Source organism: Ciona robusta, chromosome 14 (assembly GCF_009617815.1).
Source record: "Ciona robusta chromosome 14, ASM961781v2".
NCBI lineage: Eukaryota > Metazoa > Chordata > Ascidiacea > Phlebobranchia > Cionidae > Ciona > Ciona robusta.
This window is the reverse complement of record NC_143248.1, coordinates 5,958,126-5,984,129: the sequence shown is the minus strand read 5'-3', so window position 1 is coordinate 5,984,129 and position 26,004 is coordinate 5,958,126. Positions and strand designations below refer to the sequence as shown.

General features: G+C 36.8%; 3 protein-coding genes and 1 non-coding gene across 5 annotated transcripts in view; all 4 read right to left on the bottom strand.

Annotated features, from left to right (window-relative positions):
- LOC149725417 (staphylococcal nuclease domain-containing protein 1-like) overlaps positions 1-2,004 on the bottom strand; it is a 30,695-nt gene extending 28,691 nt beyond the window's left edge. The window contains exons 1-4 of the mRNA XM_089892468.1: positions 1,836-2,004; positions 1,323-1,472; positions 694-814; positions 330-411 (exon numbers count right to left, since the gene is read on the bottom strand). Of these exons, the coding sequence (XP_089748594.1) occupies positions 330-411; positions 694-814; positions 1,323-1,472; positions 1,836-1,910 (428 nt within the window). The 5' untranslated portion in view covers positions 1,911-2,004. The remainder of the gene's footprint in view (positions 1-329; positions 412-693; positions 815-1,322; positions 1,473-1,835) is intronic.
- A 657-nt stretch (positions 2,005-2,661) lies between these two features.
- On the bottom strand, positions 2,662-7,992 carry LOC149725415 (ciliary microtubule inner protein 5-like). 2 transcript variants are annotated; one of them, XM_089892557.1, is made up of 3 exons: positions 7,848-7,992; positions 4,045-4,176; positions 2,662-3,423 (listed from the first exon to the last, which is right to left on the bottom strand). In XM_089892557.1, the coding sequence occupies exons 1-3, from the start codon at positions 7,856-7,858 to the stop codon at positions 3,192-3,194; spliced, it is 375 nt and encodes a 124-aa protein (XP_089748683.1). In that variant the 5' UTR covers positions 7,859-7,992; the 3' UTR covers positions 2,662-3,191. The 2 variants fall into 2 exon arrangements, with proteins under 2 accessions (XP_089748683.1, XP_089748682.1); XM_089892556.1 differs by lacking the exon at positions 7,848-7,992 and having other exon boundaries at positions 4,045-4,628.
- On the bottom strand, positions 5,409-5,490 carry Trnal-aag (transfer RNA leucine (anticodon AAG)). The gene has a single exon. It is a non-coding gene; the product is annotated as a tRNA-Leu (tRNA).
- Positions 7,993-9,575: 1,583 nt separating the features above from the next.
- LOC149725414 (leucine-rich repeat-containing protein 9-like) lies at positions 9,576-25,819 on the bottom strand. Its single transcript, XM_089892457.1, has 34 exons — positions 25,388-25,819; positions 24,885-25,103; positions 24,426-24,566; positions 24,094-24,157; positions 23,688-23,809; positions 23,257-23,388; positions 22,694-22,849; positions 22,298-22,372; positions 22,056-22,207; positions 21,523-21,709; positions 21,049-21,170; positions 20,546-20,663; positions 20,091-20,211; positions 19,873-19,933; positions 19,586-19,668; positions 19,384-19,481; positions 18,775-19,017; positions 18,231-18,410; positions 17,449-17,580; positions 16,930-17,055; positions 16,519-16,650; positions 15,863-16,040; positions 15,460-15,580; positions 15,141-15,240; positions 14,834-14,997; positions 14,484-14,615; positions 13,985-14,117; positions 13,584-13,758; positions 13,209-13,330; positions 12,614-12,709; positions 11,141-11,335; positions 10,633-10,774; positions 10,210-10,354; positions 9,576-9,937 (listed from the first exon to the last, which is right to left on the bottom strand). Exons 1-34 carry the CDS (start codon positions 25,445-25,447, stop codon positions 9,907-9,909), a joined length of 4,458 nt encoding a protein of 1,485 aa, XP_089748583.1. The 5' UTR covers positions 25,448-25,819; the 3' UTR covers positions 9,576-9,906.
- Between the last annotated feature and the right edge of the window lie 185 nt (positions 25,820-26,004).

The following is a 26,004-nucleotide window of genomic DNA, read 5'->3' as shown; positions in this document are numbered from 1 at the left end:
CATATACATTATACAAGGTTTAACACTACATTTATTACATATTACATCGCCTAGATTTTATATTTATATGGTATTCTGTATGGGTGGATGAAGTCCTACAGTGTGGTATGATATAAAGTAAAAAGTTATATAAATATAAATAGTTATAACCTTGGATTTAGGCTTAAGTTGGCTCATTACCGCTGTCCTATACAAGGATATATGAAGTACACCAATAAAGTAAAAGCTTTCATCTTTTGTGAAACAACTATATATATAATAATCATATAAAAATATATAGCCTATATAATAGTAATACAACCCAAGTTATCCTTTTATTTGTAACTTACTTGTCGGCTCTTACATTAACTTTCCTGACTTCAGCCATCCCATCTTTAATCTGCATCAAGTTCAAATTCTCCCCGTTGGCATCTGGTATTAATAACATCATATTTATACATGTGTATGTGAAGGTTTAACTTGAAATTTTGAGTTGAAAGGTATAACACAGGTCCAATCATAATATATCATTGAAAACTATAAGAATGTGTGAAAGTTACTTTACATGCAATTTAAATGGTACATAACAACTCTGCTGTGAGTATAAGGTTTATGTAATAAACACCAAAACACCACAGGAATAAAACCATTTGAATTTCCCCACATTTCAACACAAAGTATCTTTTAATATTCATCATAATTAAGCCAACTTACCAGTACCAAGGTAGACAGTACCGTAGCATCTATCATTGTTAGGAGCGTAATCGATGGAAAAATAAATCTCTTTTCCGATGCATTTCTTACGCAAGTTCTCTCGTGAATGCCAAGCAAAGGGCTGGAAATGGAAAAAAACATTTTTATCATTACAGTTTCAGGTAGTATTTATTTTTAATATAAAATAAAGTTACTACATATATATATAATGTATTAATGTATATTGTGTATATGCCTATCTTTTTACTTGGAGTTTGCAGTTCTATTATTAGTGGTGTTTTAGGATATCCCCATAAATAGGATATCCTCAAATAATTATTGATTTACCATCACTGGCGAAAATACAGCAGCACCAACTGCACCGCACATACACAACAATTAAACAAATTTAATTCAGACTCTTTTGAAGATTGATAAAGATTTATATAAAAAACAACATATACAGCCATACAGTCTATTCAATTCACCTCATATCATTTTTAAGGATGCAATATAAGATGCAACATTGAATATACAATTTTAATTAACTAGAATAAGCACCAAAGTACTCCAGGAATTCTGCTGCATTAGCGAAAACGCCTCTAAAATCAGGCTTAACGATATATTTCAAGGATTGCTTATATACATACTTCATCATTGGTGTCAACTGAATCCGGCACGTTCATGTTTGCTCTTCTACCCATACGAGGAGCAACGATGTTGGAAAGGTTGATTTGTTTCTCTGGTGGCGGACCTCCTTTGGGTTGGCCACGAACAATTATAGCATCGCCAGATAGAACCTTTGAAGTACATGAGTTATATTTACTTGGTGGAGTATGGTAGTAAAAGTCATATTAAATAAAGAGAATTAGAACCAACCAAAAGTCACGTCTATACTTTGACTAAGCGTGTTTGCATAAACACCCACCAGCAGGTTAAAGGCTGTCTATGCTTAAAGTTGGGAAGCTTAAACACATAATGTTGCTTCTCAGCTTCTGTTTCAAGAATATGGGTAATACAACAGGACATAACATATAAATATGTTTTTACGCTAACCCCAGGCAGCGGGTACCCCTTACATTTTACCTATACTTCCCACTAAATGCCAAAGTCAATTTCTTGGTGTTACAAACAGTTTGTTACTTAACATAAACCCATCTTACCATTTTCACGATTCCTCTGCCTTGCTTGACAGTTGCAGTTGAGGTTGGGGTTGGGGTGGGTTGCTGGGTCGACATTTTGGCAACAATTTAAACATAGACTCCTAAGGGATTTATAAATGTATGCTTGGTAGCATATACTGGCGACTATACAAAGGTTTTTTAATAACAAATATTTCCAATTCAGTACTATACTGGGTATGGTAATAAAGAATTCATAGTAATCTAATATGGTATTGGGTTAGCCTGGCTACCCTGTGACCCCAGGTTCGACGCCTATGCTTTACTACTTTGTTTCACACTGCCACGTAAGCAAGGGGTTTTATATAAACAAAAAAGTCGTAAACTTTTTACGAGACTTAATATAAATACATATTATATAACACTGCTGTTAACTTTTATAACTTTTAATTTTCTTGCAAAATTTTAAAACTACATCTTCCTAAATAATATACTAACGTAGTAAATAAGCGAATCTGCGTATTCTAATCTGTTTATACTCTAACTCCATTATCTTTGTATGTCGTACTACAGTGCGCCTACTACACAAAACACTGTTGATCTGCTTTAAAATAGTAAACTATCTTATTTACTATAAGCGGTTAAAATCGACGCAAGAAAGCGAAAAATCGCTCCTTTCGCTGTGGTTGTCACGTCATAGTGAAGACAATCGTGTACATGTGGCGTTGCTTCTGTGACGTCATAAGAAAAACTTCCTGTTTCGTGGATGGCTGATGTCATACCGTGGGAATATGGAATTAGCGCCACCTATGAAAGGCATTTCAAATATTTCTGATATACGGAAATGGATTTTTTTAAAGTTATAAAGCAATATAATTATGTTTTTATGCAATTTATCGTAATTTCAAACACGTAATAATACAATCCGCAATAATTAATAATAAAAAAATGACGTCACAACATGTTACGTCACAGAAATTTACGTCATACCTCCAATTTATAACATAAGTACATAATTCAATGGATTTAACAACTAAATGAACAAGTAATGGTACAAACATATAATCGCTGATATAATTGCACGCAAGAGGTAAAGTAGTTTGATATGGATGATATTATACAAATGCAAAGAAAACCATGGTAAAAGCAGGGCTATATAATTTTTGGTTTATGTCTACATATGTTAGGACATGGTTCATGTTTTCATTATCCTTTCTCGTCCCATTTGGTAGCAAACAAAGAATATTTACAGAATTACATAACGGTATCCTCATGACTCTAAAAGAGCGTTGTTAATTGTTAAAACACGATTAGGAAACATAGGATAATATGTGCTAACGGTATCCATCATACCCACAGTACTATATAATTAGAAATACATATTTGGGGTTTATATTATTAATAACAAACAAATTCAGAATCCATTCTGATTCTTCTATTTGACGAATGAAACATAAATTCCATTTTCTGCATTTCCCTTCCCCCCTCCGTATTCACTCTACTACCGTATACATGACCTTGAGTGTCTGGTACAGTATCGCTAAAAACTGGCTCCCTTTCTGGTAGCTTTGGGGGTGTTTTAGGTCGTCCTCTTGGGTCAAAATCGTTTAGAAACCCCCAGTTTTTCTCCCTAAAACATAAATAAATACTATGTTAAAATGTTTATGGAAATACCGCTAAATTCGGCGAATTTTAACGCATATAAGTTAATGCGAAGACAAATACGTCCGGCTATGTAAGAGAACGAGGAACTAAACCATGATTTTGCACACCTCCAGACGTAGTCCTCGTTAGTATAGTGGTGAGTATCCCCGCCTGTCACGCGGGAGACCGGGGTTCGATTCCCCGACGGGGAGGCGTTTTTACAATTTTGTTCAACATATTTTTTTTAATTTAACATAATCTTTTTTGCATTAAAGGGTAATTTGGTAAAGGCTTAAAAATACTTAACAATATTTAATCGTTAAATATACATGAAATTCGCATGAAATCCCAGGTCCTATGAATATTATATATAGCATAGCTCGTCAGAATAGCAGAACAGCGCTATTGGGGCAATGGGCAAATTCTGGCCTAAATCTCAGGTCTCATGGCATGCCCACTGTAGGACCTCACCCATATAGAATATAATGTGCTTATACAATGTTGGGGTAATGAACCAACTCTGGCCTAAATCCCAGGTCCCATGGCATGCCTCACTGTATAGCTCCTCACCGATTTAGAATACAACAATTCATAAACACATACTAACCATTCTTTGACGCTTTTCCATTCACTGTCAACTTGCTCACGCCAGATTTTGTTCCAGGAAACCTCATCAAATTTTTCCACATTTTTCGCCGCATTTCGTTTCAAGCCAGCAGCTGTTTGCGTCGCTTCAGGTCTTGTGGTTGAACGATGGACAGCAGTCGTTTCACCGAGTGGAAAGCGGTAACCAGCCGATGTTGTACGTTTAGGTTCCATTTTGTAGGTTGAGAGTTAAAAGAAATAAGCAACAATTTAGTTTAAAGTTAAACTATAGCGTTTGTTTATATTTATGAATGTATTTTGAAAATGCGGCGAAACTCGCCTATTTATCCCTGAAAAGCGAGAGTAAATTTAGATTAAATACAGTTATGTTGTGTCCAGGGATTCAGGCAAGAGTTGACCGAGTACCTGATAATGAATAAACACATATAGGGGCGCTATATGGAACTACGTTAAAAGATACAAACCACCAGACACTGATGATATGGTAAAATAAAATGGAGCACACACCAACTAACCCTGGCTTAAACCCCAGGTACCTTGTCGCGTGCCGCGCTGTAGAACCTCATATAGGAAATATAAAGTAACGACAAACATAATATGCTGTACGATTGGAATGTTTTTGTCAATCAAATTAAATGAAAAAAAAAATAAAATTGAACAAGGAATGCCTGTGTATGTATGAAAGTTGTTCATCCTTACGTGGCGGGAACGACAGTCGTTAAAATTGGTGTTTTTTTTAATACAAAATAAAATCGGATACCATATTTTGTATTGCCATTATAGCACCTTCACGTCACAGTGGGCATTGTTGAATCATAACAAGTCGAATTCGGAAATAAAATTCAAACAATTGGCGGGATTTAAATTCGAATTCTAGTTTTGTAAACAATGGGTAAATAATAGCCGATTGTTTTATAATAGACAACAATAACAATGGGGGGTAAATGCATTGTTATAGAACAAAGGATTCAACATTTTAGAATCATCACAATGCCTCCCTTTTTCCTTTTAATATGACGTCACAATAAAATTTAAAAAGAAACGTCTTTTATGTAACAATTAATTCCGTTCTAACGATTCTTATCTAACAATTGAACTATTACGTTTAATTATTGGGTGGGAAATCTACATTGAATAGACCAGGGGGAGACACGCCACGGAATAAGTTTCAGGATTGTATTTTGTAAAACCAGAGCTTCTAAAACCATAAGTTAATTCAGATAACAAAGCAATTGCAGTCGTTATAACACAGTTGTTCGGTATCATACACTTCGTGCCCGCTTATGAGCTACCACGTATGTGACTTTGTGAGTGATTTTTTAATTTCTTCAAAAAAGTAGGCGCATTAACAAAAGATAAAATTTATGGCAGCGGTGGGATTCGAACCCACGCCATCGAAATGACTGGTGCCTTAAACCAGCGCCTTAGACCACTCGGCCACGCTACCGACGGTATACAGTACAAGTAACGAGTTAAAACTTCCTCCTCACAAAGGAAGTTGTATGCACGCGTTGTTGGGGGCGGCATTTGATCATTTGAATTACGTAGGTCTATGGTAAGTCGGGGCAAGATGGGACAAGTTTACATTCTGTTTTATCGCCCTATTTGTTAGTAAACAAAGAACATTTACAGAATTATATAACCGTATCCTCACGACTGTAAAATAGCGTGGTTAATTGTTAAAACACGATTAGAAAATATGGAAAACTACTTGCTGACGTTAACCCATCCTCCCCCACGCTGACGTTAGCCCATCCTCTCCCACCGTACTATATAATCGATAAATAATACATTAAAAATAGGCTTTTATTAATACATTACAAAAAAGATCGAATGCGGCATGATGTCAAAAGTTACGTAGTAAAAAAACTCTAAAAACAAAAATCCCCACAATTTTCAGAAACCTATACCAAATATTGAACCAGTATCAATTATTACAGCGTCACTTTATAAATAAAACTCAACCGTCAGCGGATTAAATATTTAAGCAATAAAATAAATATTATTTCAAGACGCGTCGAGTGCTGCTGGTGAAATTATAACAAGTCACGACAAAGCAAAGATTTTAAAGTTAGCAGCCCTGTAGGTACTTTTGCGTCGCACGTCAAATTATTGAAAAAATATTCCAAACAACATTTGCGGGTACTATGTCTATTTCTACGCCAGTACATTCAAGCCTATAGTCAACAGTTTTCAAATTGAAACACTTATTTAGGCCCCACAATGTACTCTGTAACCTCTGCATGATTGCACATAGAGTATTAAACTTATATTTTATATTTGTATACAGCTTGCTATAAAACTTGTCTGTAGGTTATTGTTAATTATTAAAAACTTCGGGGAACATCTGAGCCCTTGTATAGACACACAGTTTAAACCCTTATACAACTAAATGCGACGATTATTTTGCCTTTTATGTTGTACCATATGTGTGTATAAAGATGTGGTTCAAGTTGTAAAAACCACCAAGTTGAAAGCCCTCCCATTAAAAGCGTTAACATAGCAATAAAAGTTTACGATCCGGTTTCGCTAAGCGATATATTTATGAACGTTTGTTGTATTAACTGACATCCATTGTAAAACTGCGTACATATCTCCTTAAACTTTAGGTTAACTACCGGGTTCCGGTAAATTGCTACCCTCGTTTAATTCTATAAGGGTGAAGTCCTATTGCCATGTGCGTTAGGAAATCTATGGACTGTAGTGTATAAGATAGATTCGGCCTTATATCCCAACAAGAGGCAATGTATATCTAGCTTGCTTAATCTAAATCTATGCTGAAAAAATTTTACTTTTATGGGTGGGGTAAGATGGGACGCGTTTTCATTCTCATATCGTCCCATATTTTGTAGTATACAAAGAATATTTACAGAATTATATAAACGTATCCCCACGACTCAAAAATCGCGTTAGTTGCTTAAAACACGATTATGAAATATGGGATTTTTTGTGCTAACCGTATCTATCTTACCCCACGCTACTATACTGTTATAATCATAACAATAAAAATATCCTTCTGTATAACACTCGTTGAAAATATATTGGCCTATAGACTCTTCTACGTATATATATAGCTATACTAACATACATGGCTGAGATGAATACATCCACCTCACCCCAACTATACCCTACAATGTGACCTTATTAAACTGTAAGTCTGATCGCTACCAAATATTTAATAAACATAAATATCTTCCACTATCCCGCCTTTCCTTCTGATGTTTCGAACAAACGACGCTGACACCGCGTACAGTAGCTTTGTGATGTAACAATCCGCGCCATACGTTGTGTGTTTATTGGTTGACACGGTAACACGAAACACAGGGGCGGGCAGCGTCATATTCAGCCTATTGTTACGTCACGACGCGCGAACGATTCGGATTTCTGTTACAGACACAATGGTTGACTCGTCTGGTTGTAACCAAAGTTTACGGGTTCGAGGCTCGATGGTGCTACCATTTTGAGCGTATGTGTTCTTGGGCAAGACATCTTAACAGCAATTGCTCCATGGGTTATTAAAATTGTCAGCCATACATAAAAATAATCACCGACAAACACAAATACGCGGAACGAGGTGTATGAAACAGAACACCTGTGTTATAACGACTGTAATTTCATGCGAGGATAAATAAGTTACATACGTGGTAACTGGTAAGCGGGCACGAGGTGTATTAAACAGAACACCCGTGTTATAACAACTGTCGTTGCCCTGCCACGCGAGGTAAAATAAGTTACCTATACGTGGTAACTCGTAAGCGTTTATACAAGCCTAATGTTATTTATAATAATAAAGTTAATACTTACATTTGAGCCATCTTCACTTTATTCCCACAAGGTTGCGTTGATGTTTAAATCCAAGAAACTAATATTCAAACGTTATTATTCTGAAAATGAAACTGTTTCATATTTTGAGAGGAAATCAATGTTTATTTATTTATTTCATGCCCTTTTGGACGAATAAATATTGCTGTTTGGTTTCGAATGAATAATCCAAGTCCACATATATCCATGGCCGTTGGACCATTATATATCAACAACGGTCTGTGGGAGTCGGAAGGATACAGTTTTATTAATTCTTTGAATGCTCTTTGTTTACTACCAAATGAAGAAAATATAGTGAAAAGGTGTCCCATCTCCCCCCACCCTCCTACATAGGCCTACAATAATGTAAGCATAATTATAGTGTGTTGGGCAAGACGGATACCCCATCACCCAAATCTCATATTTCCTAATCATGTTTTGAACGTGAAGATGCGGTTATACATTTCTGTAAATTATGGTAATTGCCCACAGTACTATAGGGCGGGGAAAGATGGAACACTTTTTATTTTAATTTCACTTCCAATTTAGTAGTAAACAAAGAAAATTCAAAGAAATATAAAACCGTATCCTCACGACTTCCATAGACCGTTGTTAATTGTTTAAAACACGATCAGGATGTCTGGATGTTATGCGTTAAAGTTGTCCCATCTTACCCCACCCAACTATGCTGTGATAAGCATTACCGTTCACTTTATTACACGCTCGTTAAACACAATCTGCATGTATTAGCTATACATCGCTATTCTGCTTGAATTCTCACTTCATAAACAATAGTAAGACCCTATAACGCTACAAAACTCAATACTAAACTCATAAACTACACTGAAGTAATCGCCGTAATCAAGACTCGCCTCGGCATCGCTAGCTGAAGGCAGAACCCACGCCCTAGGTTGAACAGCTGGAAACGCGCAAAAAGTACAAGGAATGCAAGAAAACAAACGGTGGTGCAAAAGCAACCACGAAAATTAATAAAACTTTCATCAGTTTAATGTTTTGATTGAAACAAAGCATCTGTGTCTTCAACCATATTCAATCGTATGCGCATACTTTTAATACAATTTAAAACGAACCCTAAGTTTTAAACAAAATGTTTTTTGTTTGTGGTAATATTCCAACTCTGGCCCTAATTTCCCGCCCCTTGGCATTTCAAACCCTTGTAGAATAGAAACGACACGGGTTGTTGAATTAATGAACCAACTCTGGTGTAAATCGCAGGCCACTTCTATAGAACCTCACCCATATAAAATAGAATGACAATAATAAATTATTCCAACAAATCGAACCCAACCATACAATCCAAGCTTTCCAATATATTCCACAGATTAGGAAGCTCTGCTCACCAAACACCAACTTTCGACTTTTCGCGTCGAAATAACTTCTATTCTAAAAGCTACCGTTACTTTCGCATTTATGACGTCACAAGCACCTCTCAGCTTTGTTTAACTTCGTCTCATAATCTCGAAACACCACTTCATGTCACGTGGCTAAACTAACAAAACTTTGGAGTGGGGGGGTTGGTGGATCAACCCATGACAGGTGGCATAGATTGCTAATTATGTTACAACTTCGATAAGCTCTTTATCACCATCTAGCGGTTGTTGAAAATTAATTTAAATTGGTATTTGGCTCTGTAATGACTTCAAATATAAATTCTCCTTTCTGTGTCGTTGGGTTGCATTAGGTAGAACTTTGCAAACAGGAACATTGATGTTATTCTACTAAAGTAAAAATGTTAGATGTATTTCACAAAATATAGGATTTTTAAAAAAATATGGGACAAAAATATGGGACAAAAATAAAACAAAAAGATTTTAGTTTGGAACATTTAGAAAAAATGAAAATGTCATGTCACAGAATCTTCTATGACGTAACAGTTGTTAAAGAACACCCTGCAAAAGTTTCTATTTTAGATAAAAACGAAATTCGTGCTTTGTTGACGACAATCGTGTGTGTGATGTCATACTTGATAATGTCATTGTGAAGAAAGTGATGTCACAGTTGAAATGATGATGTCACAGTAGTATTAGTGATGTCATAAACCTCATCTGTATCGATTTGCGCTTCCAACGTTTCTTGAAGGAAAAAATAGAGAATTATTTGATGAACTTTTATTTCGTTAGGTTTACTTACTGAGTTGTGGGCGTATGTGTCCTTGGGCAAGACACTTAACAGCAATTGCTCCAAAGTGGTCACCAATGGGTTTTCTAAATTGTCAGCCACACATACACCCACAAAGTTACATACATGGTAACCGTACACAAGCAAACAGATATATGTAACTCATAAGCTACCAAGTAAGCAAGAATTAATTGGAGTCAATAACCGTGTTACACCCCCTACCAACCTATTATTAGGTGATTGTTGTTGCCCGTATGGTCTAGTATTGCTTTGTTGTTGTTGGTTGTACTTGATGCCAGCAAGCTGGTTATACAACGCACCATGCGTCATTGAATGGTGGGTGGATTTGTCACGACCTTGGTTTCGTTTGCCTGTTAAGAGGTGGAAGTAGAATGATATAGATATGGGTTCAAGGCTCAATGCTGCTATTAATGTGGGTGTATATCTCTTTTGGCAAGAAATTTACCACAATTGCTTTAACCCAGTGTTCACTCATGGATTGTAGCAGCCTTGGTGTTGGAGTAATGGACCAACTCTGGCTAAAATGTGGCTTCCCATAGCTTTCTACGCTGTATATTCCATTAACAACCATTAATACACCCTCGCTATATTGATAATAATGTTAACACAGAAATAGTTGTGTACAAACCTCTTGTATAACCATCATCATCATGACCGGGGGCGTAAGGTACAGCATGTCTTTCATTACCGATGGACATATGCGTCACTTTAATGGGGCCAGCTCTGTTGTGCGGGGTGATTCCGGGTAAGATGGATTCAGCGACTACAGGCTGCAAGTAATGGTGGAAAGGTTAGTGAGAACAAACCAACCACAAAAGTTTAATCTAAATTCAGAAACTTTAAACATTATGGTGTCTTCCAATAGAATTTTATGCTTTTAATTAATATTCAATGAAACTACATGTATTCCACTGGGTTGCAGCGGTGTCTGTTAATTGTCTTGTGTAGGAAACATTTGCCTACCAGTGTTGAGCATTGAACCCTGTATCCTTTGGTTGCGATGGAAACGCCTAACCATTGAGCTACGGAATCGAAATAAAGAATTTCATTCAGCAAAAGAATAAAGAATACAAATAATGGAGGGATGTCTGATATAAAACATAGCAGGCCCACATAACTGAACTAGGCCCACTTACCTTCTGATCCATGAAATATAACTCAGCTTTGGTTCTTTCTTCAGGAGTTACTGGTATCCCATCAATGGTTTGTAAGTTAGGTTGTTGAAACACCAACATTGGGCGATGCAACAACCTGCGTGACACAGCGTTACCAATCACTGATACCTCGAGTAGGTTAGGGAGCGTTTCAAGTTTCTCTAATTCCATCATATCCTGTGGGGGGGAACATACAAGGACAGCTTGAATAAAATGTATTTTATTCTGTGAGGGTTAGGTTTTAAAAAGCAGTGACAGTTTTTTACTCCCCATGTTATCATAGACGCATAGGCGGAATATGAGGGGTGTCTGGTATGTCATGTAACACCTACTTTTGTTACATGGGTGGCAATATATGTTTTAGAACCTTGTTTCATAAATCAGATTTTACCCTGCTGTTAGGTGTCTACAAACAAACAGAGCCAAAGTATATTGCATTCACCACATTAATCAATGAGGTTCCCTATGTTTGACAACTATGAGTGTAACTGTATTTTAACAATGTCACCCCAGATTTTACCCTGCTGTTAGGTGTCTACAAACAAGCAGAGCCAAAGTATATTGCATTCACCACATTAATCAATGAGGTTCCCTATGTTTGACAACTATGAGTGTAACTGTATTTTAACAATGTCACCCCAGATTTTACCCTGCTGTTAGGTGTCTATACAAACAAGCAGAGCCAAAGTATATTGCATTAACCACATTAATCAATGAGGTTCCCTATGTTTGACAACTATGAGTGTAACTGTATTTTAACAATGTCACCCCAGATTTTACCCTGCTGTTAGGTGTCTATACAAACAAACAGAGCCAAAGTATATTGCATTCACCACATTAATCAATGAGGTTCTCTATGTTTGACAACTATGAGTGTAACTGTATTTTAACAATGTCACCCCAGATTTTACCCTGCTGTTAGGTGTCTATACAAACAAGAAGAGCCAAAGTATATTGCATTCACCACATTATTCAATGAGGTTCCCTATGTTTGACAACTATGAGTGTAACTGTATTTAAACAATGTCACCCCAGATTTTACCCTGCTGTTAGGTGTCTACAAACAAGCAGAGCCAAAGTATATTGCATTCACCACATTAATCAATGAGGTTCCCTATGTTTGACAACTATGAGTGTAACTGTATTTTAACAATGTCACCCAGATTTTACCCTGCTGTTAGGTGTCTATACAATCAAGCAGAGCCAAAGTATATTGCATTCACCACATTAATCAATGAGGTTCCCTATGTTTGACAACTATGAGTGTAACTGTATTTTAACAATGTCACCCCAGATTTTACGTTGCTGTTCGGTGTCTATACAAACAAGAAGAGCCAAAGTATATTGCATTCCTGATTCTATATCGGTGAGGTTATATAATGAGACACAACCTCTTTAGACCAGAGTTGGCTCATCACCCCAACACTAACCCAAAGTCATAACATTGTCACGAACCTGTATTCTATTCATCCCGAGGTAAAATCTTTGTAGATTTTCCAGATGATGCAAATTACTTAAGTCCCTCAACCTGTTTTCTTCCACATGAAGTTCCTGCAATCATTAAGCAACGATTGTTTACTGGTGGATTGTTTTGCCCAACTTGAGTACTTAATATGACATGTTATGAATGTAACTTGTTTAACCCCGCATGGCGGGGCAACAACAGTCGTTATAACACGGGTGTTCTGTTTCATACACCTCCTGTCCGCTTACGAGTTACCACGTATGTAACTTATTTATCCTCGCATGGGGGGCAAAGGCAGTCGTTATAACACCGGTGATCTGTTTCATACACCTCGTGCCCGCTTACAAGTTACCACGTATGTAACTTTGTGGGTGAGTGGGTTTTTCTGTATGGTTGACAATTTAGACAACCTATTAGTGACCACTGGATTGGAGCAATTGCTGTTAAGCATCTTGCCCAAGTACACATACTCCCACAATGGTTGTACACTATATATTCTTAAAAAAAAAAACGCAAATATACAGGTATTCTTATAGGAGTAACCACTTAAACCCACAAACAACACACAATGCAACCAACACCCACCAGTAAATTCCACTGACTAACAAACGAGTTTTCATTGATAGCTTTTACTTTGTTCCGATCCAACACAAGTTCCCTCAGTTCATGCAAGCCTTCCAAACCTTCTATCCTTGATATCTCATTACCTGGGAATATTTACCGTTGTCACTACAAGCAGATAAGGTTAAAAGTGTATCTTATTGCGTACCAATATGTTTACTGTTGACTGTTGTTTTCCGGCCTCGCGAGGATGAAGTAAGTTACATTTATATAATATTATTTGTTGCTTTAAGCTATAATGTATTTTAGAAAAAGATCTCTTGTCTTAAAATGTTAAATAACCATGAGTAATGATATGGAATAGAACAATATTTCGCCCTAAATAATCCCAACACCCACCTTGCACAAACAGAGCCTTCAGGTTGACCAGCCTCCCCAACTGCAGTGCTGCCATGTTATTTATTCGGTTATACCCGATGTGCAACACTTCTAAACTTTCCATGACTGGCGTGAGGGTTTCTTGTGCCATAACTTCAACCCCTACTTGGTGACTTACCGCGTATTGGGATCGGATCTATAATGTTGGGTGTTATGGTCATTGTGTGTAAGTGGTGGCTTACGAATAAGACGTACATGGTGTATTCATACAACTCATGCTTATTGCTGGGCTTAGTTGATTTCTAACACATTAGGTATTGGTGTAATGAGCTGGCATAAATCCAAGGTTACATGACATGCCTCACTGTGGGACCTCAACCATATAGAACAAAATATAGATTAGTACACCCACCACAAGTTACCTGTTGCTGCTTATGGTTCCTTGGCCTTGGAAGAACAGACTCGATATGGTTGTGATTTAAACACAACACACGAACATGACGTAAATGGATCAAACCACTGAATGAAGTTAAACTATTGTGCTCAAGGTTCACACTGTGATGTAATAATGGTGGTTATGTCAAAACAATAGCTTGCTCGAAAAAAAGGAAAAATCAACAAAATGACAGTCGTTTCCCACATAGAAAACTTTCTAAATTAAAATCAATCCAACCCATTAAACAATTAGTGACCACTGGGTTGAAGCAATTGTCGTTAAGTGTCTTGCCCAAGGACACGCACACTCACAACGGTAGCAGCGATGAGCCTTGAACTCTGTATACTCTAGACTACAGAGCTCTAATCACCGCACCAATAAAACAACTAGAACTAGGGTACATGGGTTACACTGTGAATACTTCCCCAATAGCAGATACTATAATATACAACTGCCCTTCAACAAACCCCCTTGCCAACCCTCACCTTCTAAGATTCTTAAACACCTCCCCACTCCCGATATCAACCGTTCGAACCGAACAATTTGGGAAATCAATCTCTCGAATGTCTTGAAAGTTTGCGTGCCCGATTCTTTCAGCAACAAAATCGTTTGTGAGCCTGATAATGACAATGTTTGTTGTGGTATAAAGAGCTTTGTGACATCACTGTAAACTATGATTCTTTCTGGGTTTAGGTAATGGGGCAACCATGGTCCAAGGAGACCTCAACCATATAGAATAAAATCCAGGTTATAAAAACTATTTTACGCCGATTCCAAAATAGTAATAACTTTTACTCCCCATTATGACATCACACCCCATTATGACATCACACACCTCCCCCCAAAAGCATCCTTAGCGTTCCCTTCCTCTGAGTTCTCGATGGCGTTCCCGTCCAAAGCTTTCAATGCTTGCAGATGGTAGATGATAAACAGCCTGTAGTTGTCGGATTGCGCTACAGGGTTGCCATATAAGTCAAGGATAACAAGGGATGGGAGGGTCTGGAATAAGTTGGTTTGTGGTGTTGGGTTTAAATATGCTACTAAATTATTGTGCATAAGCTGTAACAACATAATCTGTGGTAACTGGTATTGTGTTGTTGTGTTTAAATTCAGCTACTTAACAGTGAGCATGACTAACTTACTTTTAGCTGAAAGACTTCTCTAATATTTGAAACTCTATTGTTTCCGATATAAAGTTCCACCAGTGAACCAGCGCCCGACAAACCTTTGAATGAAGTCAACCTGAAATACAAAACCAATATTTAATGCAACGGTAATTTGTAATCTTGAAGTTATATAAGAAATAGTTCATCGGTAAAAAACATACAATGTAATGCGCCAACCCTTCATCTGGCATAAGACAAGCCATTATAAGGTTACTAGAGGTAAAATAAAACATAATTAGGTTATTTTAAATTTGGAATAGTACACAAATTCAGCACAACTTTAAGTTATTAAAACCTGTTGTTTTCCAATGAAAGGAAAAGCAAGGATGAAAGTTTCTCGAACCCAACATTTTCCACCGAAGATAAATAGTTGCTTGTGAGGTCTAGATGTCGTAGCTTGGTTAACTTTGATAAACCTGTATTGTGGTAAAGTAATGTTATTGTGAAACAAATGATTTGAGGTTGCCACATAACCAGGAGGGGTTCAAGGCTCTATGCTGCTACCATTATGGGCGCATGCATCCTTGGACAAGACACTTAACCATAATTGCTTCAAATTGTCAGACACAAAAAACAATCACCCACAAAGTTACATACGTGGTAACTTGTAAGCAGGCATGAGGTGTATTATATTAGTGTTTTTCCACATTATATTAGTGTTTTAGTATTTTATATCCAAACACCAATATATAACGTACCATCTAACTTATAAATACAGTTATCCTGCAGTGACAACTCCTCCAGTTTGGTACAACATTCAATTCCCTCCAACTTTGTCACACAGTTCCGATCAAATGAAGCCCAGCAAAGATTCTCCAACCTTTCAAGGCCAACAAGCTTGCCAATAAATTGACCATCAAGGTTTAAAACAGTGACCTGAGAGCAATTAACGTGGGTAAACTGGATGTCTATGATATCACTGTCTGGTCTATAAATCTGACAATCGAAACATTGGTTCTTTAAGATTAAAACAAACAAATGCCAGAAGATCTTTTTCACAGTTGAATAACAAGGTATTATGTCTCTACAGATTCAATGTGAAAAACAGCAATTAATTTAAACAGAAATGTGTTTGTCGCATGCGCAAATATATAGCATAAGTCATAAACCATTTTGAAAATTGTTCCCATGCTACACAAAGCAATATGCCCTCCCTCACTTACCCCCCAATTTCTACTAGAAGTAGCAGTATCTAGCCCTAATGACCACAGTCACACACTACATAAGCAGACTTATCCACACCAACACAAACATATAGACAACACAGTGCCTGTACCTTAGCCACCCTCAAATAATACACCAGACAGCATATATATATAAAGTGATTTCATAAACAACTTTCATACTTAAATACCTTAGCCATCCACCCAGGGTCCTTCATGTCAGGTTTATTCTTGCTAAGTTGGGTTAATATTTGTGCTTGAGATTGAAGGCTTAGACTGTTTGGAATATCGGAGTCGGTGCGTGAATGAGCAGCAAGCGTTGTCTGGTGGATTGAAAGGGAACAGTTAATGTATTATGACATCAGAATGAATATTTTTCTTAGATTTTCTTTTCCACATTTGCAGAAATAATGAAGTTAAAATACAAAGCGTTAGTATGTGTTGATTATTTTAAATGTACATGAAGAAGAAAATATTCTGTCCAAAATCGCATACGCCCACAATGGTAGCAGCATCGAGCATCAAACCCGGTGACCTTTAGCCCGTTCTAACCATTATGCCATTGGTCCAATAAACGTAGTTTCATAGAAATAATATATTACCTGTGATATCCGTGTCCCAGCCACTAGTCTCAAAGCAGCAGCAGCGTCGCTTTCCGTGACTTGCGTTCCGTTCAACAAAGTCAACGATTTTAACCGACCAATCACGCGGAGGAAGAAAAACTCCGCCTTCAAATCGACCAATCAGATTATCAGATTGAATTTAAATTAACTGATTTTGATGATCAATAAATACTGAATTACGCCATTTACGTGTATGTTTGACTTCGTTGAAATATTTAACGAGATAAATATTTTACAAAAAAAAGGCAACACATAATTGAATCTCAAAATGTAAAGTTTAAACTTAGAGTCCGTATCTAAAGTTAGATTACATGGTTAACTGAGTCTGTGTCTAAAGTTAGATTACATGGTTAACTGAGTCTGTGTCTAAAGTTAGATTATATGGTTAACTGAACAGATCTTACATAGCAAGAGTTATGAGCAAGGTGAGGTCAAAACCATATGGAATGAAACGTAACATATAAATAAACATATTATAGTTAACCAAAGCCATCCTACCTTAATCCATGGGTTATTCCTGAGGTCCAGTGTGTTTAACGAAGTTGAATGTTTGCGTAACACAGTCAAGTCATCCCTTAGACTCGTTAGCTGGTTCCAACTTAAGTTTAATTCTCGAAGTTTTGTCATCCCCTGGTTGGTATCGTGGGTTTATAAAGGGAAAGGCAGTAATCAACTTTAGGGGTCAGCTTATACATGAGTGCGTGGTACCAGTCGAAAATAGAATGAATATACTTGAAGCTACCATTGTGGAGATGCATCCTTGGGCAAGGTACAACTAAACTAATTGGTTGTCCAAATCAGCCATACATTAAAACCATCACCCACAAAGTTAGATACAGGGTAACTCGTAAGCGGGAACGTGGTGTATGAAACAGAACACCTGTGTTATAACGACTGTCGTTGCCCCGCCATGCGAGGATAAATAAGTTACATACATGGTAATTTGTAAGCGGGAACGAGGTGTATGAAACAGAACACCCGTGTTATAACGACTGTCGTTACCCCGCCATGAGAGGATAAATAAGTTACATACGTGGTAACTTGTAAGCGGGCCAAGGTGTATGAAACAGAACACTTGTGTTATATCAACTGTCGTTACCCCGCCATGAGAGGATAAATAAGTTACATATAGGGTAACTCGTAAGCGGGAACGAGGTGTATGAAACAGAACACCCGTGTTATAACGACTCTATGCAAAGACAAACAAGCGACACTAATCCATTCATACACGCACAATCATAAACCCCATTATAGACACACAATACTAACCAACCCCTCACCCTCATTCCTTCCAAGGAATTAATTTTATTGAAGCTCGCATCAATGACCTCTAGGTGGCTCATGTGAGCTACGTCTTCCAATCTCGTCAGCTCGTTAAAACTGACCACTAGATGTCTCAGTTGAGACAGGGAGTTGATTCCTTTTAATCGGCCGAGTCCGTTGCCATGGAGATTTAATATCTGCAACGGAATGATGTCATTAGAGCATTGAATATATTTATTTGGTGTCAATGGGTGTGTGTATTAGATAAACATATGGGACCTGGTATGTAGGTTTATGTATTACTATAAAATCCAGGGTTCTACAATTGTATATGTATATTCTGTTCTATATGGGTGAGGTCCTACAGTGAGGCACGTCATGGGACCTAGGATTTAGGCCAGAGTTGGCCCATTACCCCAACAGTGTATATGCACATTTTGTTTTATATGGGTGAGGTCCTACAGTGAGGCATGCCATGGGACCTGGGATTTAGACCAGAGTTGCTCATTACCCCAACATACATGTTCTATTATATCACTCCAAGAATAATATTGTCATCACCGTTATCTGTGTTAGGGACATCGTTCTTCCAAGTTTGAGAAGCAATTCCTCTGAAAGCGAGACGAGTCGCGGTCGTGGTCGGACTTGTGGGGGCAGTGACATCGATTCGGAATCTTTCGTTTCTTCCGATGAAAATAAACTTGTGTGGTCACTTGGTGGGGATGTGGAGACCATGGTAGTTGACCCCACGACCCCCGTGTTTAACCAATCACCAACGCGGAACTGGAACGGGGAGACGGGCTTCTGTGGGTGGTGGTTTTATATTAGTTACTACATATAATAAGGTTCTGCTATCTTTAGTGAGGCATATATAGGTTATAGGTGTAGTTCTATAAGTCTATTACCCCAACACCCAGGGTGCTACCATCTAGACCCCACTGAGGTAGTTTATAGACACTCAATGATGGAGATTTGATTCTATATGGGTTTTAAGTGAAGCACACCTGAGACCTGGGATGTAAGTCTATTACCCCAACACCCAGGGTGCTACCATCTAGCCTAGACTAAAGCAATTTATAGACACTTTATTTAATGAAAGAAATTCCATTCTATGACTCTTACAATTACAAGTCTTAATACAATGAATGCAAATATCATACAATTACAAACCTTTCCAAAATATTCAAAGTTAATGATATACTCGGGCAACACGAGGTCGGGGTCGAATACGAACCACTCGCATTGTCGTGTACTGCATTCACAATCATCTGTGATGTGTAATATATCATATATAACTTGTATAATATATCGTGTATAACTTGTACAATATATCATATATTTAAGTTGTATAAATTAATCAAAGTAAACCAACCTCTGATTGGTGAAACCTCCTTCTCTCCTTCCTTGCGAGGTTTATATACGCTGTTGGTCTTATAATAACGGTCTGATGTGATTCTGTAACATATAAATATTAAAGAAAAACTTTGTTCAGACAGACTGGGTAAGAACTATATTTAAAACACATATAGTACATATAGTGGGTTGGGGTTAGATAGATGCTGTTAGCACATAATATCCCGTAAAAAGTTCTTTCTATAAAACTTGAAACATCATACACAAGCTATATAAAGTTATATAGACAAAAGATAGTTGACTTACTTTGCATTACCTTGAGCAGGTGCGCTCTTACCAAGGTAAACCTTAGATACAATGACTTGGCCTGTAGGAATAATTATAATTAGAAAGAGAAAACGTATTGTTTATAGCATAAAAATATCATTGTCTATACCAGGGTATTAGACCTTTAATGAGACCACCTTAGACCTAAGATGTATGTCTATTACCTCATTACGAATAAGTTAAAAGTACGAACCCACCGTGTCTGAATGGGAAAGGGTCGGCGAACTCTTGACCTTTACAGCTGTCAATCAAATGTTCAAGACGAGGTTTCTCACAAATAAACAAACTGTTTGAAAGTGGGACGGCTTCTTTTGAGGGCTGTGGTGCATTTGTGTTGGTATAAGTATACACAGAATATATATATATATATGTGTGTATATACATAATACATATATATGTTGAGTATATGTATTAGGGTATATACATCATATGTATCAAATGAACATACCGACACATGTGTATCTTTAATTACATTTTACCAGGCCTTTCGTCTTTTTATATCTAGAGAATTTTGACAGGGCATGTATTCTATTCTATATGCGTAAGGTCCTATAGCAGTAGAGCATGTCATGGGATTTTAGGCCATAAGTAGCCAATTACTCCAACATCTAAGTTTCTACATCTAATACAAACCACCAGAAGAACATCTTACCCCACTGTTCAACACGCACCCAAACCCTTCCTCCAATATTCTGTTAAACAATTGTTTCGAACTCGGTCGTTTAGGATTCCACACAAAGAACAAATAATCAACAAGTTTCTTGTAGTTTCTGAACGATTTATGAATTAGTTGTTAAAATAGTTTAGTAATTAATCTTAACGGGCAACCCTGGCCTAAATCACAAGTTTCTCTGTCATTATCACAGGCCCTCATTAAGTTACCATAATGGGGGCTTTCTGGTAGTTGTGAGACAAATTAAACCCAGATTGCAATAAATTCTAAATTGAATTGCTTTGTTTTCTGATCTTACAAAACCAGCTTATTTGTTACAGTAAGCCTTCAACCTAAAACCTTCACATTACAAATTAAAAAAGCATTTGCAGTAAACCTAGAACGCTTTAGAACTGTTACATAACAAATTAAAAAAACAAGTAAACCCAGGACCCCCACCCTAAACCCAGGATTTTCACAATATAAACCCAGCCAACACTTACTTGGGTACAGTCCCATTTTCCTCAGCAGCAATAGAATGAACTTTATCATCAAACCTTGCTCTTAATACTCTGTTATTAACACGGGTGATTCCATGCATTTTGATGCCGGTTACACCGTAGGCCTGGGATACAATGTAATGTTAAAGTTATAGGAATGTAGTAGATCTTAAGCATTTGTACATTCTCCTTATTTATAACAAGGCAGGGGAACGCTTGCGTTGTAACTGAAGGTTACCAGGTTCAAGCCTCAATGCTGCTACAAGTGTGGATGTATGCGTCTTTGGGCAAGACACCTAACGGCAATTGCTGCAACCCAGTGGTCCTGGTCACTAATGGGTTGTCCAAATTGTCAGCCATACATAAAAATCATCCACAAAGGAAAAGAGGTTGAAAGCTGGCACGAGGTATATAAAAATATTCACTTCAAAAAAGTCTCTTTTTTATACAAGCTACTAATATGTTAAAGTCACTTACTCTATAATCCCACGCACAGAACCTTGACAAGACAAGGTCATGGCACGTGGTGTACCAAACATCAGATGCAGCTCCTTGTTCAAACCTTACATTTCCTCCTGTCTCTAACTCAATGGTTAACCTCCTGAATGAAGTGTCCGATAAATGATGAAGGAGATCAACTGATTGCTTGTGGTAAGTCTCCATTCTGTATAAAGGGGTACAGGGTGGTTAGTTATTATGTCCTCATGGGTGGGAACTTGAGTGACTTATCCATGGTTGCCACTCCCATGCCCACAGTCGAGTTGCTGAAACTATTGCAGTGTGTGGATAAGCAGACATGACTTTTGGTTGGTTTGGTCATTTATATCCTCGTGGGTGGGAACTTGAGTGACTTATCCATGGTTGCCACTCCCATGCCCACAGTCGAGCTGTTACAAGGTGTGGATAAGCAAACATCCTGCTAACAGTACTTTATTTATTACCAGGATGTTTTATAATTCTACCCAATAGTTGCTTCAGTGAGCCTTGAACCTCGTACCCTAACCACTCACTCCTGGGTTCTTTTCTTCCATGCCTCAATCCTGGCTTGCAGTGAAGACAACTTGTTGTTGAATTGATCAGCTTTGTTTGGTTCAACCTCCGTGTCTTTCCCATCACTAGGTGGAGCCGCTTCACCTGCAGCTAATTCAACTTTGGCCTCGCTCTGGGGAAGATGGGTTGGTTTAATAGGGTGGGGCGAGTGTATACACCTCATGCTTACTCTTATGTTTTGACAGCAAGCGTAAGTACAAACCTGTATCTCAGGACTTGGTGATGAAGAATCTGAACTTGAATCTTCAGTTTCATCGTTTTGTTGTTGTTGTTCAATCTAAATCAATTAAACTTAGTTGGGATTTCATTATAATCGGTTTTATAAGACAAATCCTGAGGAGAATGAGCCAACTTTAAATCCCAGGTCCCATGGCTTGCCTAGCTGTATGACCTCACCCATATAGAATAGAATGTGTATATACAATGTTGGGGTAATAGGCCAACTCTGGCCTAAATCCCAGGTTCCATAGCATACCTCACTGTAGGATCTCACCCGTATAGAATAGAGTACAAAAAACAGTGTATTTTCTATTCAACAAGCAACAAGAAATAAACAAATCATTTATAAAAGTGTTCTATCACATGAAACACAACTCACCGATTTAAGAGCAAAGTTAAACGCACGCAACCTTTCTTCAGGTATTTGCAACAACAATCGTTTTTCTTTCTGTAAACGATTCAACAAAGTAGTCAGGTTTCTACGCACAGTTTTAACGCGCATGTTGTAATACATCTTCTTTTTCATAACGGTGACCTGGGGAAAATGATAATATATAACGTACATAACAATGTATTTGTTAATATAGGTGTGATATAATAATGTATGTAAACGAGTTATTTGTTTAGTTGGGAAACATAGGTGTTCTGTTTCATACACCTTGTGCCTGCTTACGAGTTACCACGTATGTAACTTATTTATCCTCACTTGGCGGGGCAATGACAGTCGTTATAACACAAGTGTTCTGTTTCATATACCTCGTGCCTGCTTACGAGTTACCACGTATGTTATAACTTTGTGGGTGATTGTTTTTCTGTATGGTAATGACTGTTAAGTGTCTTGCCCAAGTTATACTGTTTGTTAGAGACAATGTCAATCTGACTTACGTACTGATCATGTTTACAGCAAGTACATGCAAATTAGAAACATAATTATTATCTCACCTCAGCAAGTTCCCTCATTTGAGCAGCGGAAACATCATATGTATCCAATCTTTCAAGGTTAGGTAAATGATATAATACATGGGTGGAATAATTACATAGAAGACATACAGGGTTGTTGGGGTAAAGGGAATCCTGGAAAGAATAAACATACATTTAGTAATGTAACTAATTCTACTCAACCCATAGTATTATGTATATAACACTCTTGTCTTATCATGAGGACACTGAGGATGGTTACAGTGGATTAAGTGAAACTGCACCATCCTCAGTGTTAGATGAGATAAGAGTGAGTGTTACATAAAGACCAGCTTGGTACTTGTAACACTCACTCTTGTCTCATATCTACGCCTATATAATTTACAACTCCATCAACTTGACCATATATATATATATACATATATAGCTTCCATTTATTAATACACAATCCTGACCTTAAGACTGAGATCATTAAGTTTAGGCAGCTTGGTAAGGTTGGTAAGATCTTTAAAAGATGAAAGTTTGTTGCCGGAAAGATTCAAGATTTGAAGTTGGTGAAGGTATTGTAGGGAAGTACCTGGATGGGTGGAGTCAATACATTGAATATAATATATATAATATATATTTAATAATAAAAACTTGTTTTGTATAGTCTGATCATGAGTTTTATAAAGTAAATATATATAGTTTTTTCATGGTATCGGGTAGCTTTAGTATTTAAACACATATGAATATTGAACACAAAGATTGGCCTAAGTAAGTGTTAGGAGACATCCAGGGGGGTAGGGGACAGTTGAACACACTCTCAGTTTCCATAACTAACACTCACACAAAATATACCAAACCAACTTACTAACTTACCAATAAGTGGGATAGAATTCCCTGCCAGGTTTAATTCTTTCAACCATTTCAAGTTGTCTATACCCTGGATATTTAAGATGGCAAGTTTATAATATATATATATATCTACAAACAGAGGTAAACATATGTATAGTATTATAAACAAAATACAATTTTGGTGATTAGTAAGTTTTTTCTAACTGATAACAACTATGGTATTTTTGTGTAGTGAACAGACATATGTGCATATTACAGTTTGGGTTGCAATATCTAAAGAAAACTTACAATGTTATCTTTATATTGTATGTTACTATATAGCATTCAACACCTAAATGATTAAACAGTTCAACCACCTCAATCTCTTGTATTTTATTCCTTGATAAATTCAATACATCCAGGTTATGCAGATGAGATATATTCTCAATCTTGTGCAGTTTATTTCCATACAACATCAACTTGCTTAATCGCTTTACTTTCTCCAAGCCTTGGATTTTCTGTAAACAAAGTTCCAATGATGGAATGATATCTTACCAGTTTGCCATTGCAATATTCATGTACTAATATTAGGAAGTAGGTAGATTCAATAGGACATAAAAAATTCACCCATACAACTTCTAAGTTAATATATATGAATATATAATACATATATAACTTAAAGCATGTGCAGATTTTTTCTTCCAAACAGTTTCTCAAGATAAAACTTTTCTATTGAAGCATGATGTGCAATTAAAAAAAAAAAGTCTTTTCTATTAAAGAAAAAATTTCCTAAATTAAACAGTTTAGTCTATTGTATCCATTCATAAAATACTCACAGTGAGTTCACATTCACATGCCCACAGTTCCCTAAGTTCTGGGCAATGATGGAGATTCTGGATTAGTTTGATTGACTGGCCGACGATCACAAGCGTCGTGAGATGAACGAAATGTTGCAAACCAACCATGTATGGGTAACCAGAGAAAAACATCTCCAATTCTTTGACATTAGGCCCATTTCCTTCCAACTGGGAATACTGGATCCCATTTGAAATGCACTGAAGATATAAGAGTATAAACAACTACCATCTTACAACTATAGTTAACTGTGAGGTATTGGCAAAGGCCATGAAGTTGAAAACTATATGTATTTGTATTTATATAAATTATATGTAATTGTTTGTTTTATCCATTGACAACAAATTTATATTCTATATAATTAAAAGCAATTGAGAGAAATCTAGTTAATTTTTATGCCAGAAGATCAGCTTCGAATTATTATTATGCCTAGTAACAACAGCAGTGGAAAGAATAAGTTACAGCAATCATACAAACCACACACCAGCTCTTTAAGGATGCTCTCTTGCTTTTCTTCTGAGATTTCATCTTGGTCTGTTGCCATTATAAAGATAATCAAAGAAAATTAAGGAACCTTTATATAATATCCATTAAATTAGGTATTGCGAATTCTATTGTCCAAAGCTTAGAAAATAACACAAAAGATAAATAATAGATCAAAAGTAACGTTTAAACGGTAAAAACTGAAACGTACTTGACTTTAACCTTATAGCAAAAAAAAATCTTTCACCTAAAATAACAAAATCGCCATTTTCGACATATTTAAAGATTCTTTTTTATAAATATATACTTAAATAGTAACTCTTCACCGTTTCATTTACGTTAAAAATGAATAAATTAAACAAAAACAACGTAAAATCAGAAAATTTTGCGGCCGCCAAATCTCCAAGAACCACAAGCTTGAAACAGCATAGTTACTATTTACATAAACATATTATAAAATATTTGTGTTTCGGAGCTTTTAGGGGACCGAGTATGGTTTTGTAAACCCATAAGACGCAAGAAATAGTTTATCCTGCAAATTTGTTTAACAAACTTATTGGAAAGCGACAGAGTGCATTTGTAAGACCCGAGCCTTCAGAATTTACAAGTTAATTCCGA

Coding starts and splice junctions, on each gene's coding strand:
- LOC149725414 (XM_089892457.1), bottom strand. CDS start 25,447: ATGGCAACAGACCAAGATGAAATCTCAGAAGAAAAGCAAGAGAGCATC. Junction 16,041..16,518: donor ACCCTGGGTGGATGGCTAAG/GTATTTAAGTAT, acceptor AATTGCTCTCAG/GTCACTGTTTTAAACCTTGA. Junction 15,241..15,459: donor CTTTCATTGGAAAACAACAG/GTTTTAATAACT, acceptor TTTGTATTTCAG/GTTGACTTCATTCAAAGGTT.
- LOC149725415 (XM_089892556.1), bottom strand. CDS start 4,256: ATGGAACCTAAACGTACAACATCGGCTGGTTACCGCTTTCCACTCGGT. Junction 3,424..4,044: donor TGGAAAAGCGTCAAAGAATG/GTTAGTATGTGT, acceptor TTTATGTTTTAG/GGAGAAAAACTGGGGGTTTC.